The sequence below is a fragment of the Convolutriloba macropyga genome, chromosome 11, assembly GCF_964194025.1.
Source record: "Convolutriloba macropyga chromosome 11, txConMacr16.3, whole genome shotgun sequence".
In the NCBI taxonomy this organism is placed as follows: Eukaryota; Metazoa; Xenacoelomorpha; order Acoela; family Convolutidae; genus Convolutriloba; species Convolutriloba macropyga.
The window spans coordinates 59,560,776-59,573,884 of NC_134478.1; the positions used below are offsets into that span (position 1 = coordinate 59,560,776).

A 13,109-nucleotide genomic window follows, 5' to 3' on the forward strand; every position below is an offset into this window, starting at 1 on the left:
GACAGCTCAGTGCTCCTGAAAACTCTCCAAAGCATGTGTTGGCAACGCATGAATTTTCACGCAATTTGTCGGAGCAAATAATCGACCCGACACGATTCTCAACTTGGAACAAGTTGCTCCTGACATTAGCAACAGTCTTCAATTTGGTCTTTCGGATTACAAAACAAAGGCCTAAAGATCAGCAGTATATAACAGAAGACGTCATTCTTGCAAGAAATCGGCTGATCAAAATGTCGCAGCAAAATTTCTTCTTCTCAACAATCCAAGCCCTGAAACGTGGTTCCAGGATAGATTCAAAGAGCAAAATCCGTTCGCTCAACCCAATGTTGGACAACAATGAAATGCTTCGGTCATGCGGAAGATTGCAATTTGCGCCAGATAACCTCGAAGTCGAGAAATTTCCGATTATACTGCACGCAAAAGACAAGATAGCGACACTCTATATAGAGCATGCACACAATATTTGCGTTCACCAAGGAACAGAGCCAGTGAAAGCTTTTGTGCAGCAAAGATACCACATCATTGGCCTCAGAAAAACACTTTTGAGTATAAAGTACCGATGTTTTCTCTGCAGACGATTTGCCGCTCAAAACATTCAACCTGTCATGGCTCCCCTTCCTGCCTGCCGTTTTCCGACAGACTCTACTCAGTATCCTTTCGCGAACAGCGGAGTCGACTTTTGGACCCTTTTATATAGAAGATGCCAAAGGACAGATTGAAAAACACTACGGCCTCATCTTCACTTGCCTGGTTACTAGGTGTGTCCATCTAGAAGCTTGTCCCGATCTCAACACTGACACTTTTCTAAACGCTTATCGACGTTTTGTAAGCCGCAGATGTCAGCCAACAACAATGCTCAGTGACAATGGCATGACATTTAATGGTGCATCTGAGGAATTAAAAAGATCTGTGAAAGGTCTCGACAACGACAAAATCTACAAAGCAATGGCAGCAACGAACACAACCTGGAAGTTCAATCCTCCCTATGGACCTCATTTTGGCGGTATTTGGGAGCGCTTGATCCAGACCGCGAAACGCAATCTATTGATCATTCTAGGCTCCAGAAGATTGTCGCTTGATGTGTTCAGGACAATTCTGGTCGAGACCGAAGCTATATTGAACTCCAGACCACTAACGATTGTCGATGACCTTCCGGAAAATGAAATGCCTCTCACGCCAAACCATTTTCTGATTAACAGACCGTTCAATTCTCTCCCACCAGGAAAGTTCGACGGCCAAGAACCCGCCAGTTTCAAGTCTTGGAAGAATTTTCAGCTAATGGTCAACCATTTCTGGAAACGACTCGTCAAGGAGTATCTTCCGACACTGTTAAAGAGGTCCAAATGGAGCGATAGTGGTCAAACACCACTGAGAGTCAACGACATTGTTTGGATTCTGAAAGATATGACTCCAGGTGGAATTTGGCCCCTTGGACGTGTTCTCGAAGTCTACCCTGGACGAGATGGACAACACCGTGTGGTGAAGGTGAAAACGGCTTACGGCACGTACGTTTGCCCGGTCTCCGCGCTCGCACGCGTTTTGGCTGATTAGCCCAATTTTTTCTTGACCTTTGTTCGAAACGGTTTTCTAGGAAACTTGGGTTACACCCTCTTCGACGATCTGGTCAAACGTCTGTGATGTGTTAGTTGGCCTCCTCTTTCCCCTGGAGCATGTCGTGCAACAATCAAATCAGAAGTAAAACTTGAAAAAACTTTGACTTTTGTCGTTATCGCAACCAAAACGAGTTGGTTGTTCCCGCAACTTAAAACTGATATAAGAAACTTAACAAACTGTCTAGAACAATGTAATTGAATCCTTATCTACATTCTCTTACAATACAAATAGATTGTGTAATTAACATGACGTCACTCAAAACCGAATCAGAGCTTTTATTTCAACTTGGTTTTACTTTTCGATTTTGTAACTAAAAATGACGGCCATAAAACTATAGGGTTGACACCTCTAAGAGCAAAGTTGCTAATTATCTTCGTAACACTAAATCAATAGTTCGAGGGACTTCTCGGCAATTAATCACCAATTAGGCTATATTTCTTTTCTGCCAAATTGACAAGTCGTTACAGATCGGGTCAAAATTAGATTCCTTTACCGTGGAAAAACACTCACGGTGAGCTTTGATAAAAGTGTGACGATACGCAATTACTATTTTTCATGCTTACCCAAAAATAGCAAAGTGGACAATAGTTGCGGATATTTCCAATTCTGATAAAAATTTGAGTCAGTCTTGTTTGCTGTCATCGTTTTCGATACATGCTTCACAAACGTAATCTTGAGTTGTGAAAACGTCTTCCTGTAAAAATTCTTTCAATAAAAGTGTACGTTTCACGGCGTAATGACTCATCGGGTCAGTTTTCTCTTAAATAACAAGAGCAGCCTTCTCGGTAGTGAATGAAATTTTTGTAAAATTATGTTTAAAAAAAATTTGACAAGGCAAACATTTCTCAAAAATGTCTTATTAAAATGTTTTCTGAATGATCTCACAAAAGCCATTCTAAGTGGGTCTTTTACAATGAAAACTGCAAAATCACTCAGTTTGAATTCGGTAATCACTAAAACACTAAACTACATGGCAAAACGAAATGAATATCTATACAACAGAACTTTCAGTGCTTCCTTAGAGAGCATGGAAACTTCAAACCTCTCAAATTTTCATGATCTCTAGTTTGGGCTTCGCGTTGATAGAAATTATTGATACAAATTATAGAAAACAGATTATCCGAAACTGAAATGCAATAATCAAACAGAAGTTTTGATAAACAAGCCGGAGGAAAGATGAGCAACAGATAAAGAAACGCTGTGACTTCTAACAACAAATTTTCAAGTCTTCTTTGGAGCTACAAGCGGATATATATGCTCGGAGGAATCACTTCCACCAAGTGGACTTTTTATTCCACCTCGCGTTTCATCCAATTTTCCTGCCTCTATTCCACTCCCAATTCCCAGTCCAAAGTCTTCTCTGAGAGCGAACACCGTCTGGGATTTGATAGCCAGGGCGTCCAGGGCATTTGGGGTGTCCGGGGATGCTGTCTGGTTCTGGACACTTTCTATGACGTCATTCATTTCTGTCTCAATCTGAAAAAATAAACATAACTGGATTGATGGCAGAATGTACGAGAGAGCTTACAATGTTTCAATTGAATTTCTTTTTTTACAAATTCTTGAACAATCTTCCAAGGTCAAGTTGTCAATTTTTGCTGTTTTTTCTCAATCAGATCAGTTCAAGTTTTTCGTTTTATTTATGATTTTCAAGAAATTCTTGTTCCGAGAAAATGTTTTTAAAACTCTCGAACTTGGGCATCTCTTATAACCCAGGTTGAGGTCCAGACTCAAATTGACTTATGATCAGACCCAGTCGAGCGCACACCTGTGTGTTCCCAGACCGAAAATACAGGGTCTGGACGGAAGTTGGAGTGCACTACAGTCTGGACCATGGTCTGGAGATGGTCTGATCAGAAGTCATTTTGGTCTGAAAAGTCTGATCATAGGCGGATTCGAGCGCAAAGGGGTCTGATCATAACCTCTTCGAGCGCACTTGGGTCTGATCAGAAGCAAGTTCGAGTGCATTTGGGTCAGATAAAAACCTCTTCGAGCGCACTTGGGTCTGATCAAAAGCGACTTGGAGCGCAATTGGGTCTGATCATAACCTCTTCGAGCGCACTTGGGTCTGATCAGAAGCGAGTTCGAGCGCAGTATTTTCTCATCATGAGCACTTCGAACGCAAGATAATCTCATTAGATAGCAATTAGCCTAAAAATTCACTCCGTTAAGGTTAGTCTAGAATCTCATTGAAAATCTGGGTCCGTCAACGCTCAATTGGCCGAAAGCGAAAAAAAGTACGAAAACAACAATAACTTCTCTTTACAAAATAAGAGCAAGAAACATAAGGGCTTCTTAGTAAAAATAAATATAAAGCATCAGAGATTTTTGTTCGTTACTGACCCGAAGCAAGACAATGCCAGTTTTTCAAGACCAAACTGAATATGATTTAAGATTTTTCGGGTAAAAAAATCAAAGAAAACGAGAACACATCAAAGAAACACATGAGCATCGTATAAGATATCAAAGTTGGTTTTTTTTTCTCTTTTGGCCCAAATCGTGATATTGTTAAACTTCTTAAGATCAAATTGACTATGATTTAAACTTTTTGCAATCTTCTTTTGAAAAAAAAAATTCGCAACCTTCTCTTTGCAGAATTTCGATCGCAATATCTTCATTCGCTAGAACTTCCCTGCAATCTTTCGCAAAAACTTTGATCGCAATATCTTCAATCGCAATCTCTTTTCGTAAAAAGTTTGACTTATGTTTTTATCCAAAATCATCGCAAATCTTACATTTTATAGCGAGTTTTGCAAAGAAATCTCAACCCGTGTGTGTGTGTGTTTGTGTGTGTGTGTGTGTGTGTGTTGGGGGTGGGGGTCAAGCGATGGGTTAGGGTTGAGAAGAACGCTAGATGAGAGGGGAGTTCAACTCTACAGGGGGAGGAGAGTGGACAATGCGATTGTTGGGGGGTAATGGTCGGGAGGGCTGATGATGGCGATTTTGAATGTTTTTGATCAGAGTGGTCAGCTGGGGAGATGGTCTCGACTGAGTCTGATCAGAGGCTTTTTGCGTCTAAAATTAGGTCTGATCAAAGTTTGATTAAGATCTGGACATTGGTCTGATTTTGACTCTGGAACATGGTCTGGAGATGGTCTGATCAGAACTCCTTCGGCCTGGAAAGGCTGATCAGGACTCTTTTCGTCTGGAAAATCTGATCAGAGGTTATTTGGGTCTGGAAAGTCTGAACAGAAGACAATTTGGGTCTGGACCTCAACCTGGGAACCCAATCTCCCGTTCGTTCTTGTTCCTCAAGGCTTCATTTCTCTAGCCAAAAATACATTGAACAAGTAGAGCTTGTCAAGCTACGTCAAGCTTATCTTATGCACAATTTACATTAGGTTGTTCTCTCTAAACCTTCTAACATTTTCTGCTCCTATATCTAGACCGTTAAGAAACATTACAGAATAGCTTACCTTATTTTGACAGGATATTGTCCACTTTTCAATAATATTCTGCAACAAATCCAAGAAATTTCCGAACAGTGCGATGCCAAACAACATGTAGAACCAAATAGCAAAACAGAACCCAAATCTGAACCCATTTGCTCCCTCCTCTTTGGCCGGATCCACTGGGTAAATGTCCCCGTAACCTACTGTAGTGACAGATATGACGATAAAGTAGACAGCAGAGATGGCTGTTAGGTCAGCTCTGTACACGAGTAGTGGAACTGGAAGTATGAACAAAACGCCGAAGATTATGATGGAGCATATGACGTAATAGCAGGCTCCTGAAAAATGAACAAAAGTTTTGATTGAGTACTTTGTTCACGTTTGATTGTGTCAAAAAACATGATTGCAATTTGAAGTGATGATCAGCGCACCTGCAACGTTTGATACCAAGTAATGGATGGAGTTTTAACGTAATTCGTAACTGGGTTGTCAAAAATAATAAATTGGTTTTAAGAGCCAACGTATTGTAAGGTCTAAAATTGTTGTGTACTAAAATTTTAGTGCGTATGTTTGCTTTTAATCTGCTGGGGGGGGGGGGGGGGGGGGTCAAATTATAATTTGACAGAAGAATTATAAACATTATTAGTATTATTATTATTATTATTATTATTATTATTATTATTATTATTATTATTATTATTATTATTATTATTATTATTATTATTATTATTATTATTATTATTATTATTCTTATTATTATTATTATTATTATTATTATTATTATTATTATTATTATTATTATTATTATTATTATTATTATTATTATTATTATTATTATTATTATTATTATTATTATTATTATTATTATTATTATTATTATTTATTATTATTATTATTTTATTATTATTATTATTATTATTATTATTATTATTATTATTATTATTATTATTATTATTATTATTATTATTATTATTATTATTATTATTATTATTATTATTATTATTATTATTATTATTATATTATTAGTATTATTATTATTATTATTATTATTATTATTATTATTATTATTATTATTATTTTTATTATTATTATTAATATTATTATTATTATTATTATTATTATTATTATTATTATTATTATTATTATTATTATTATTATTATTATTATTATTATTATTATTATTATTATTATTATTATTATTATTATTATTATTATTATTATTATTATTATTATTATTATTATTATTATTATTATTATTATTATTATTATTATTATTATTATTATTATTATTATTATTATTATTATTAATATTATTATTATTATTATTATTATTATTATTATTATTATTATTATTATTATTATTATTATTATTATTATTATTATTTATATATTAACCGGTCATTGATATTTTTTTGTGATAGAGGCGAGGCTTGTGATGGAAAAATAAAACTTGGCTCAATTTCAACTGAATCTGTTGTTTCATAAATAATATTAAATTTGGAAACTGAGCTAAAATTATAAAAATTCGTTGCTTTCCGACAACAAGAGCATCTGTTTTACTGTTTAAGGGAGGAAACAACTGATTATTACCTATTTAGGCAATAATAATAATTTTATTAAAACACGAAACACTGTGAATTGCATTGCGTGTATTATCAGAGAAATGGTATAATTGTACTTCCAATTATTTTATTCTGTTAATTTCTTTACAATAAAATCAGCCAGTGCAAGTTTATTTTGTCATAGTAAAAAAGAAGTTTGTACCAAATAAAAGACCCCCACCCCATTGTTTTCTGGGTTACCATTTGCTGGAGCTGACCACTGGTTCTGATCAGCATGGATCCCTTAAATAGAAGCAGGGGTATATCGAATACGTGTGGGATTTTATGAATTATGATCGAAACAATTATAAAATATGATTGAACAAGTATTTGGGATGAAAGCAATGATATGATAAACAATTACTTTACCTCGCGTATCTTAAACATCAAACAGCTAAAGCATAATGTGAAAAATGCTGCTTCTCAAGGATTATTAATTCTGATTATTAATTACTAATACAGACAAAAGTACTTCTAGCTGATCTCATAATATCCAAAATGTCCCTGATCAAATTTAATTGTCATAGTAAAAACAGAAGATTTTGGAAACTTTCACATCTGAGTCTTCATCAAAACAATTAAAAATTGAACAAAATATCAACAGCAACTTTGGAATGAACTCGTCGATTGTACGTCAATGCGTACGAAAACGGAATCAGAAAATATTGAATGTCTTTTTTTGGTCTCACGACATGAAAAAACTTCTCTGAATAACAACGTGGGAGCTTTCTAAAGATATTTTTATTTTTAGGAAGAAAAGAAAGCACAGAATTTTATTTATGTGAATTTAAAACAAAATTGATGTTCTTAAATTTACTTTGATTTGAAATTTTATATTGTTGTGTTGCAAGTACATTTAAGCACCTGGTTATAATTTTGATTTATGTTTCAAAAAATTCTAACAATGAGTTTTTTCTCAAACATGGTTGATATATTATAAACTTCGATATGCGCGAAAAAAAATCTTTCCAGCTTCTCTATACTAATAAATTTAACAGAAGCCAATTAATTTCATCCAAAAATTATATATGTCTTTTTTATTAAAATTGGATCCATGTTTAACCCATCGGTAAAACATTATCACCAAAAATTGCTATCCATAAAAGAATTCCATTGCTCATCTCGTGAAATCTTGCAAACAATTTTTGATGAACGGGAAACTGAAAAATATTTTGCAATTAAGCCTTAAATATCATAAATATCCAAAAAATCCTGAATTGAAATCCAATTTTCCTAATTTCAACTTAACTTACACGAAATTACGCCAAATCATTGTAAAAGAAATATGCTTTAGAAAAAAATGTAAGCTCAGTTTGGCTAGTATTTACATAAAATACATTCGGTGGTAAAAATTTTGAGTTTATTACAAAAATATGCGCCACCGTATCTTAAAGTTAAGAGTTACGTTGCTGGAAAAATTAGGGGTCATTCCAAATCTTTCAACGAAATCAACGCCAGCGCTGGAGCTTCCACTACCCTTTAAACTGGACCCGTTCTCCTATCATCATCTTGGCGGCCTGGAGTGGAATCTCCTTACCCTGTCTGTGGGTTGCACTCTCTGGATGGTGTTACAGCGAATAGACTAATTCGTCTGCTTCGCTTTGTTCAACAGGTGACGGTGTGCAACGTGGTTGTTGGGGACGAGGTAAAAAGGGCGCTCACAGGTTTCCCACCACACCAGAATTGAAGCTTGGCGAAGACAACATATGTGCTTTTAGGTCCGGCGGTTTCAAATTTTTCAATAATTTTGAAGATAAAAGTAGGTAACGGAAACAAGATGGAGGAATAGAAATCGAAAAGTAAAGAGAGTAGTTAAGAAGATAGGGGAACAGGCTAAAGTGCTTGATGGCTGCATAAAATTAATTATATTGCATGTTTATTGAACTGCCAACTTTATACCCCTCATTCAGTAGAAAAACATGTGCAGTTTAAAAAAATGTAATTCACTTGAAGTATGGCTGTGTGGTTCTGATTAAATTATTTAGGCTCGAAAAAAAGACGATATGTTGAAGAGAGGGCTGGTAGTTCCAGGTTCATTCTCAATGTGGTACATATTACCAAAACAAGTAGCAAGGTTCTGACGTCAATGCTTCCGATGGGCCAAATTTAAAGCATAGCGAAAAGATGAATAAAAAGACTATACAAAAATCAAGGTCAATTTTTGGGGACCTTTAGAGCGCCGGATTTGATTAGGATCTTTCTGCAGCAAAAAAGTCTTCTTGCTGCACCTCTCCCTTTTCTCTGTGTCCAGTAAACAGTAAACAGTAGACTTGAGGTTGTGCCGGCAGAAGAGAAGAAAAGCAGCCTGAGTGAAGTCAAGAAGAGCGGGAGCCTTAGCAAAAGGGCTTGCTATCGAAAACATGTTCGGGACGCATAATATATATATATATATATATATATATATATATATATATATATATATATTGTTTCTCAACAAATACTCTGAACACCATTAATAAATTGCACCTAAACTAACTTTGGATTGTTAAAAATAACTGGCAACAGGACTAACAAAAATTGTCCGTTTTTTAAAAAAAGGAATCCAATACACGTGATAAATCTATCAAACGAATAATGGAACACAAATTCAAACTAGCTTTCTATTTTCGCTCTTTACTTAGCTAATTTATCCTATCGCATCCGTAAGTATGGCTTATCTTCGCATCTTCAAGTGTTTAGGTTATCCAGCTGCTGATGAGAAATTTGTCTGCAGTTAAAACCAACCAATACTGCCTATAGAGGAAAAAGTGAATTTAAAAAAAAGTTTGAAAGTTTTCACATATTTCCTCAACCACAATGAAGGAAAATCAACTCTGGTTGCAGTTTGAGGTGTTTCGATGATTAAAGCTGATAAAAACAATTTTCATACAATATACAACTCTTATTAACGTATAGAACTGACAATGATTTAAACTCATAATGAGAGTCTAACGGACAAACTGCCCACTCAAAATCTCAATCCCTAAATCCAAAACAATTATCTAGACCATAAATTACTAAAATTTTTAAAAACATTTTCGAATTTATTTTGATCCTGCGCTTTTGTTGTTTTCAGTTGTGATATATTTATCTTTATATAAGTGTATCCTAATCTGTAAGCCTGATAGAAACAAAACAAATTTCAATACCCTTACTAAGATTTAGGAGAAAACACGATTAGCACACACACACTTGCCAGATCATTATAAACAGCAGTCAATATTATTTCAGTCGCGCAAAAAATGACGGCAATCTAATTAAAACTCGGCACAGTTTAAGTTAACATGAAAAGGGTGCACTATCTTTGACACTACATGGAACAAGTTGCATATCTCAAGAACTTCAGGACAAAATTATTTACATTTTCTTTCTATTCATAAAAAATCGTGTTTTTTTTTCACTTTTTTTAAATAATTTCAATGCCGTACAGAACATTTCGTCAACAGTTTCGTAGATAAGACTTTATGTGTATTTTATGTGTCAGACTTGAGCAAGTTTTACTAAAAAAAGTTACTAACATATTGATAATATCTTGTCATGTTCTCAAGATATTCAAAGAAATTTTGCCCTATCAAACTGAATATTGCAGGTCAGGCAAGGAGTGTATAATTTCATTATTTTAAATGTGTAACAGGACGCGAGATCAACAAAAATTGCACCCAAATTATTTTTCGACCTTGCTTTGAACTTGAATACTTTGAGGTCAAAATTCAGTAATCAATTTCCTTTTTCACGACTGTCAGTTGTTCCAAATCTTTTTCATTTGTATACTTTCAAATTCTTCTGTTTTGACTTCAAACAAACGACTTGAAAATCAAGTCGATTGGGATTAATTTCTGATTAAAGTTTCTCATGTTTTTTTTCTTTAACATACCCTTGTAGACAATTTTTTCAGATGAAGTGCGCGAAAATAGAGCTAAAAATATTAAACTTTATCGACATACAGGCTGTGAAGAACTCACGAAAACTTATATACCAATTAAGCTAAATGCACTTTTTAATCATCCCAGTCGTCCTATATTAGTTTTAGAAAAGAAAACAATTATTAAAAAAGTCCCTTTAGGGGGGAAATATGAGAAATAGAATACATTATGGCAGCCGTAATGGCTGCTTAGTTGGAGCAAATTAAACGCATATATCGCATAGCACACGTAAAGCACAGCACAATTAAGCAGCTATATTCAACTTCCCATGAAATTATGACCGCTTCCTCCCATAACTCTGGTCATGAAAAGATGAAAATGACAGTAAAGAGTCGGATTGAAGGAAGAAAAATGGCCAGAATGACGACAAAAAGTTTGTGGTGACAAATAGTCAGTCTGACACAACCGACATATTCTTGATCGCCATTGTTGTGACCTGACTTAAATGTCACTAAGTGTGGTCAGCATTTTTAAAGTTTTCAAGAATCCTGGTTATAGTTTTTGAGCTTTATTACTAACATTAACGATGTAAAATGTCAAGGGTGGGGGTAAGCGAGGAGGGTTGGAGGGAGGAAGGGGTGGAGAACAGGGGACTTTTTGCCCAGATGTGGTCTACATTCTAAACATGTGGGTATTGTATATGCAAAGAAGCCCATTTAAATCAAAACCTGAAGTGTTGATTTGGTTTGAACCATTTACTGAAATAAGAACAAATAAAAGTATGTGATTGAAATTAGACAAAATTGGATTTCAAGTTGTCTGATAAATTTAGCAATCCGTGAACAAATTAAGAAGACGCCGTCAAAAGAACTTATGAAAGAGGAAACTTAAATCGGAAATGACAATTTAAAAAACATTGATTATAAATAACTTAATTTGGAAGGTAATTTAGTGAAACAAATTTTGAAAGGGTTTCGTAGCGTTTTCAGAAACTTGAAAAGCATTAAAGTATTTTAATTCGCATGATTAAATTAAAATGGAAGTATTGCAGTCCCAATGTTAGGTAATTATTAGGTAGGATTAATGTCAAGAATTTTTTAGCAGAACTTTAAAAAAATGAAAATCCGAAATTCTTCCTTTCAGAAGTCATGTTGGAAAAATTTCTCGGCATTTTGCGTGTTTTTTGTTGATATTTCTAAAACTGTCTAAAAAATATTGCATTAAGTTATACAATTTGAGTCGATTTTCACAAAACAATAGTAAGCTTTACAAAACAACAGTTAACTTTCTTACAAAATTCAGTAAGTTTTCTATAAAAAGTAGTAAAAATTCCCCTAGAAAACATGTAAAAGTTGGATAATAGAGTTGAAAAAAAACGAGCTATACCGTAGCATAGCAATTAATATGACAGTTAACATTATAATCACAACTATAGTCATCTATAGTTCATTAGTTTAATGAATCACATATTAGCAGTGCAACTAGTTTGTCAATGATGTATAATGTAATGGGCTTTTATTCAAATTTGCGAATGAATGGCGGCAATTTTTTTGCGCAGAATATCTATTGTTTTCTCCACTTTGGTTAGGTAAGATAAAAAAAACTCACGACGGGAGGAATTAATTGAGTTTGAGCGTTTTTCTTGAGCATCAAATGAAGTTCTCTACCTTTCACCAATTAAAAATGAATGATAGACAAATATTTTGGTTGAAACTAAAGTTATCTAATATACGTTTTTGAACAGTTAGGGCCTCGAATAATTTCTACCGTCAGAAAATTAGCAGTGTATGATGTCATAGTAACTTTTAGCTTCCACTTCTTCGCAGATTAAACTCATGCTACATCTTTAATCGGTTTTAGTCGGAGCACACTAGTCTAGATCTGGAAATTACGAAATACCTAATAATTCCAGGTGGTTGGCAGTTTATATTGAATTAAATTACACGATAGATGGCCCTTGTTAAAGTGAAGGCTAATTCGTTTTGTAAGTTCGGCCAAATTCTTTTTGGAAACAAAAATGAGTCGAACTAAAAATTCTGCCAGCATCTGGGTTCGATCTTGTGACCTTCTCTAACTTTATTCAATGGTTTACCAATTTCCTTACATGTCCTTTGTTACATGTCCTGCGTAATTCGAGGACAATTTTTATTGTACAGCCAAATTTCAGGAAATGTTTTACTGTCCAACAAAACTCCAGGACAATTTTTAGTTTCCAGCCAAATTTTAGGACACGATTTATTGTCTAGCCAAATTCGAGGAAGGTTGTTTTAGTTGCCTGCAAAGTAGAGAACATCACGCAAAGTCAAGATAATTTTTTTCACACCGAAAAAACCTATCCAGGACATAATTTTATATTACCTTACCTCGGTCGAGGATTATATATCTTATGTCATCTTCTGCATATCTTAAATGTTATGTCTATAGAACTCTCAGAACGTATTTTGGAAGGTAAAATAATTTTGGAAAATTTAGTTTTGGAGTTTAGTTAAAACATTATTACGCTAATGAAAAACTTTATGGTGTCAACCAAAAGGTAAATGTTTCAGAAAAAAATGTCTCTGATCATATAACTACTCATTGTTCAATTTTCTTAACCCACTACTTAATGTTGGAAGAAAAGTTTTGATCACGAACACTTTAGGCGCTACCCAACACAGCTC

General features: G+C 34.3%; 1 protein-coding gene across 2 annotated transcripts in view; it reads right to left on the reverse strand.

Moving 5' to 3' along the window:
• Positions 1–2,592: 2,592 nt before the first annotated feature.
• Positions 2,593–13,109, reverse strand: part of LOC142349438 (potassium channel subfamily K member 10-like) — a 43,977-nt gene continuing 33,460 nt past the window's right edge. The window contains exons 5-7 of one of the 2 annotated variants that reach the window (XM_075400984.1): positions 11,178–11,207; positions 5,031–5,344; positions 2,593–3,090 (exon numbers count right to left, since the gene is read on the reverse strand). In XM_075400984.1, the coding sequence (XP_075257099.1) occupies positions 2,836–3,090; positions 5,031–5,344; positions 11,178–11,207 (599 nt within the window). In that variant the 3' untranslated portion in view covers positions 2,593–2,835. The remainder of the gene's footprint in view (positions 3,091–5,030; positions 5,345–11,177; positions 11,208–13,109) is intronic. The other variant, XM_075400986.1, reaches the window with a different exon arrangement.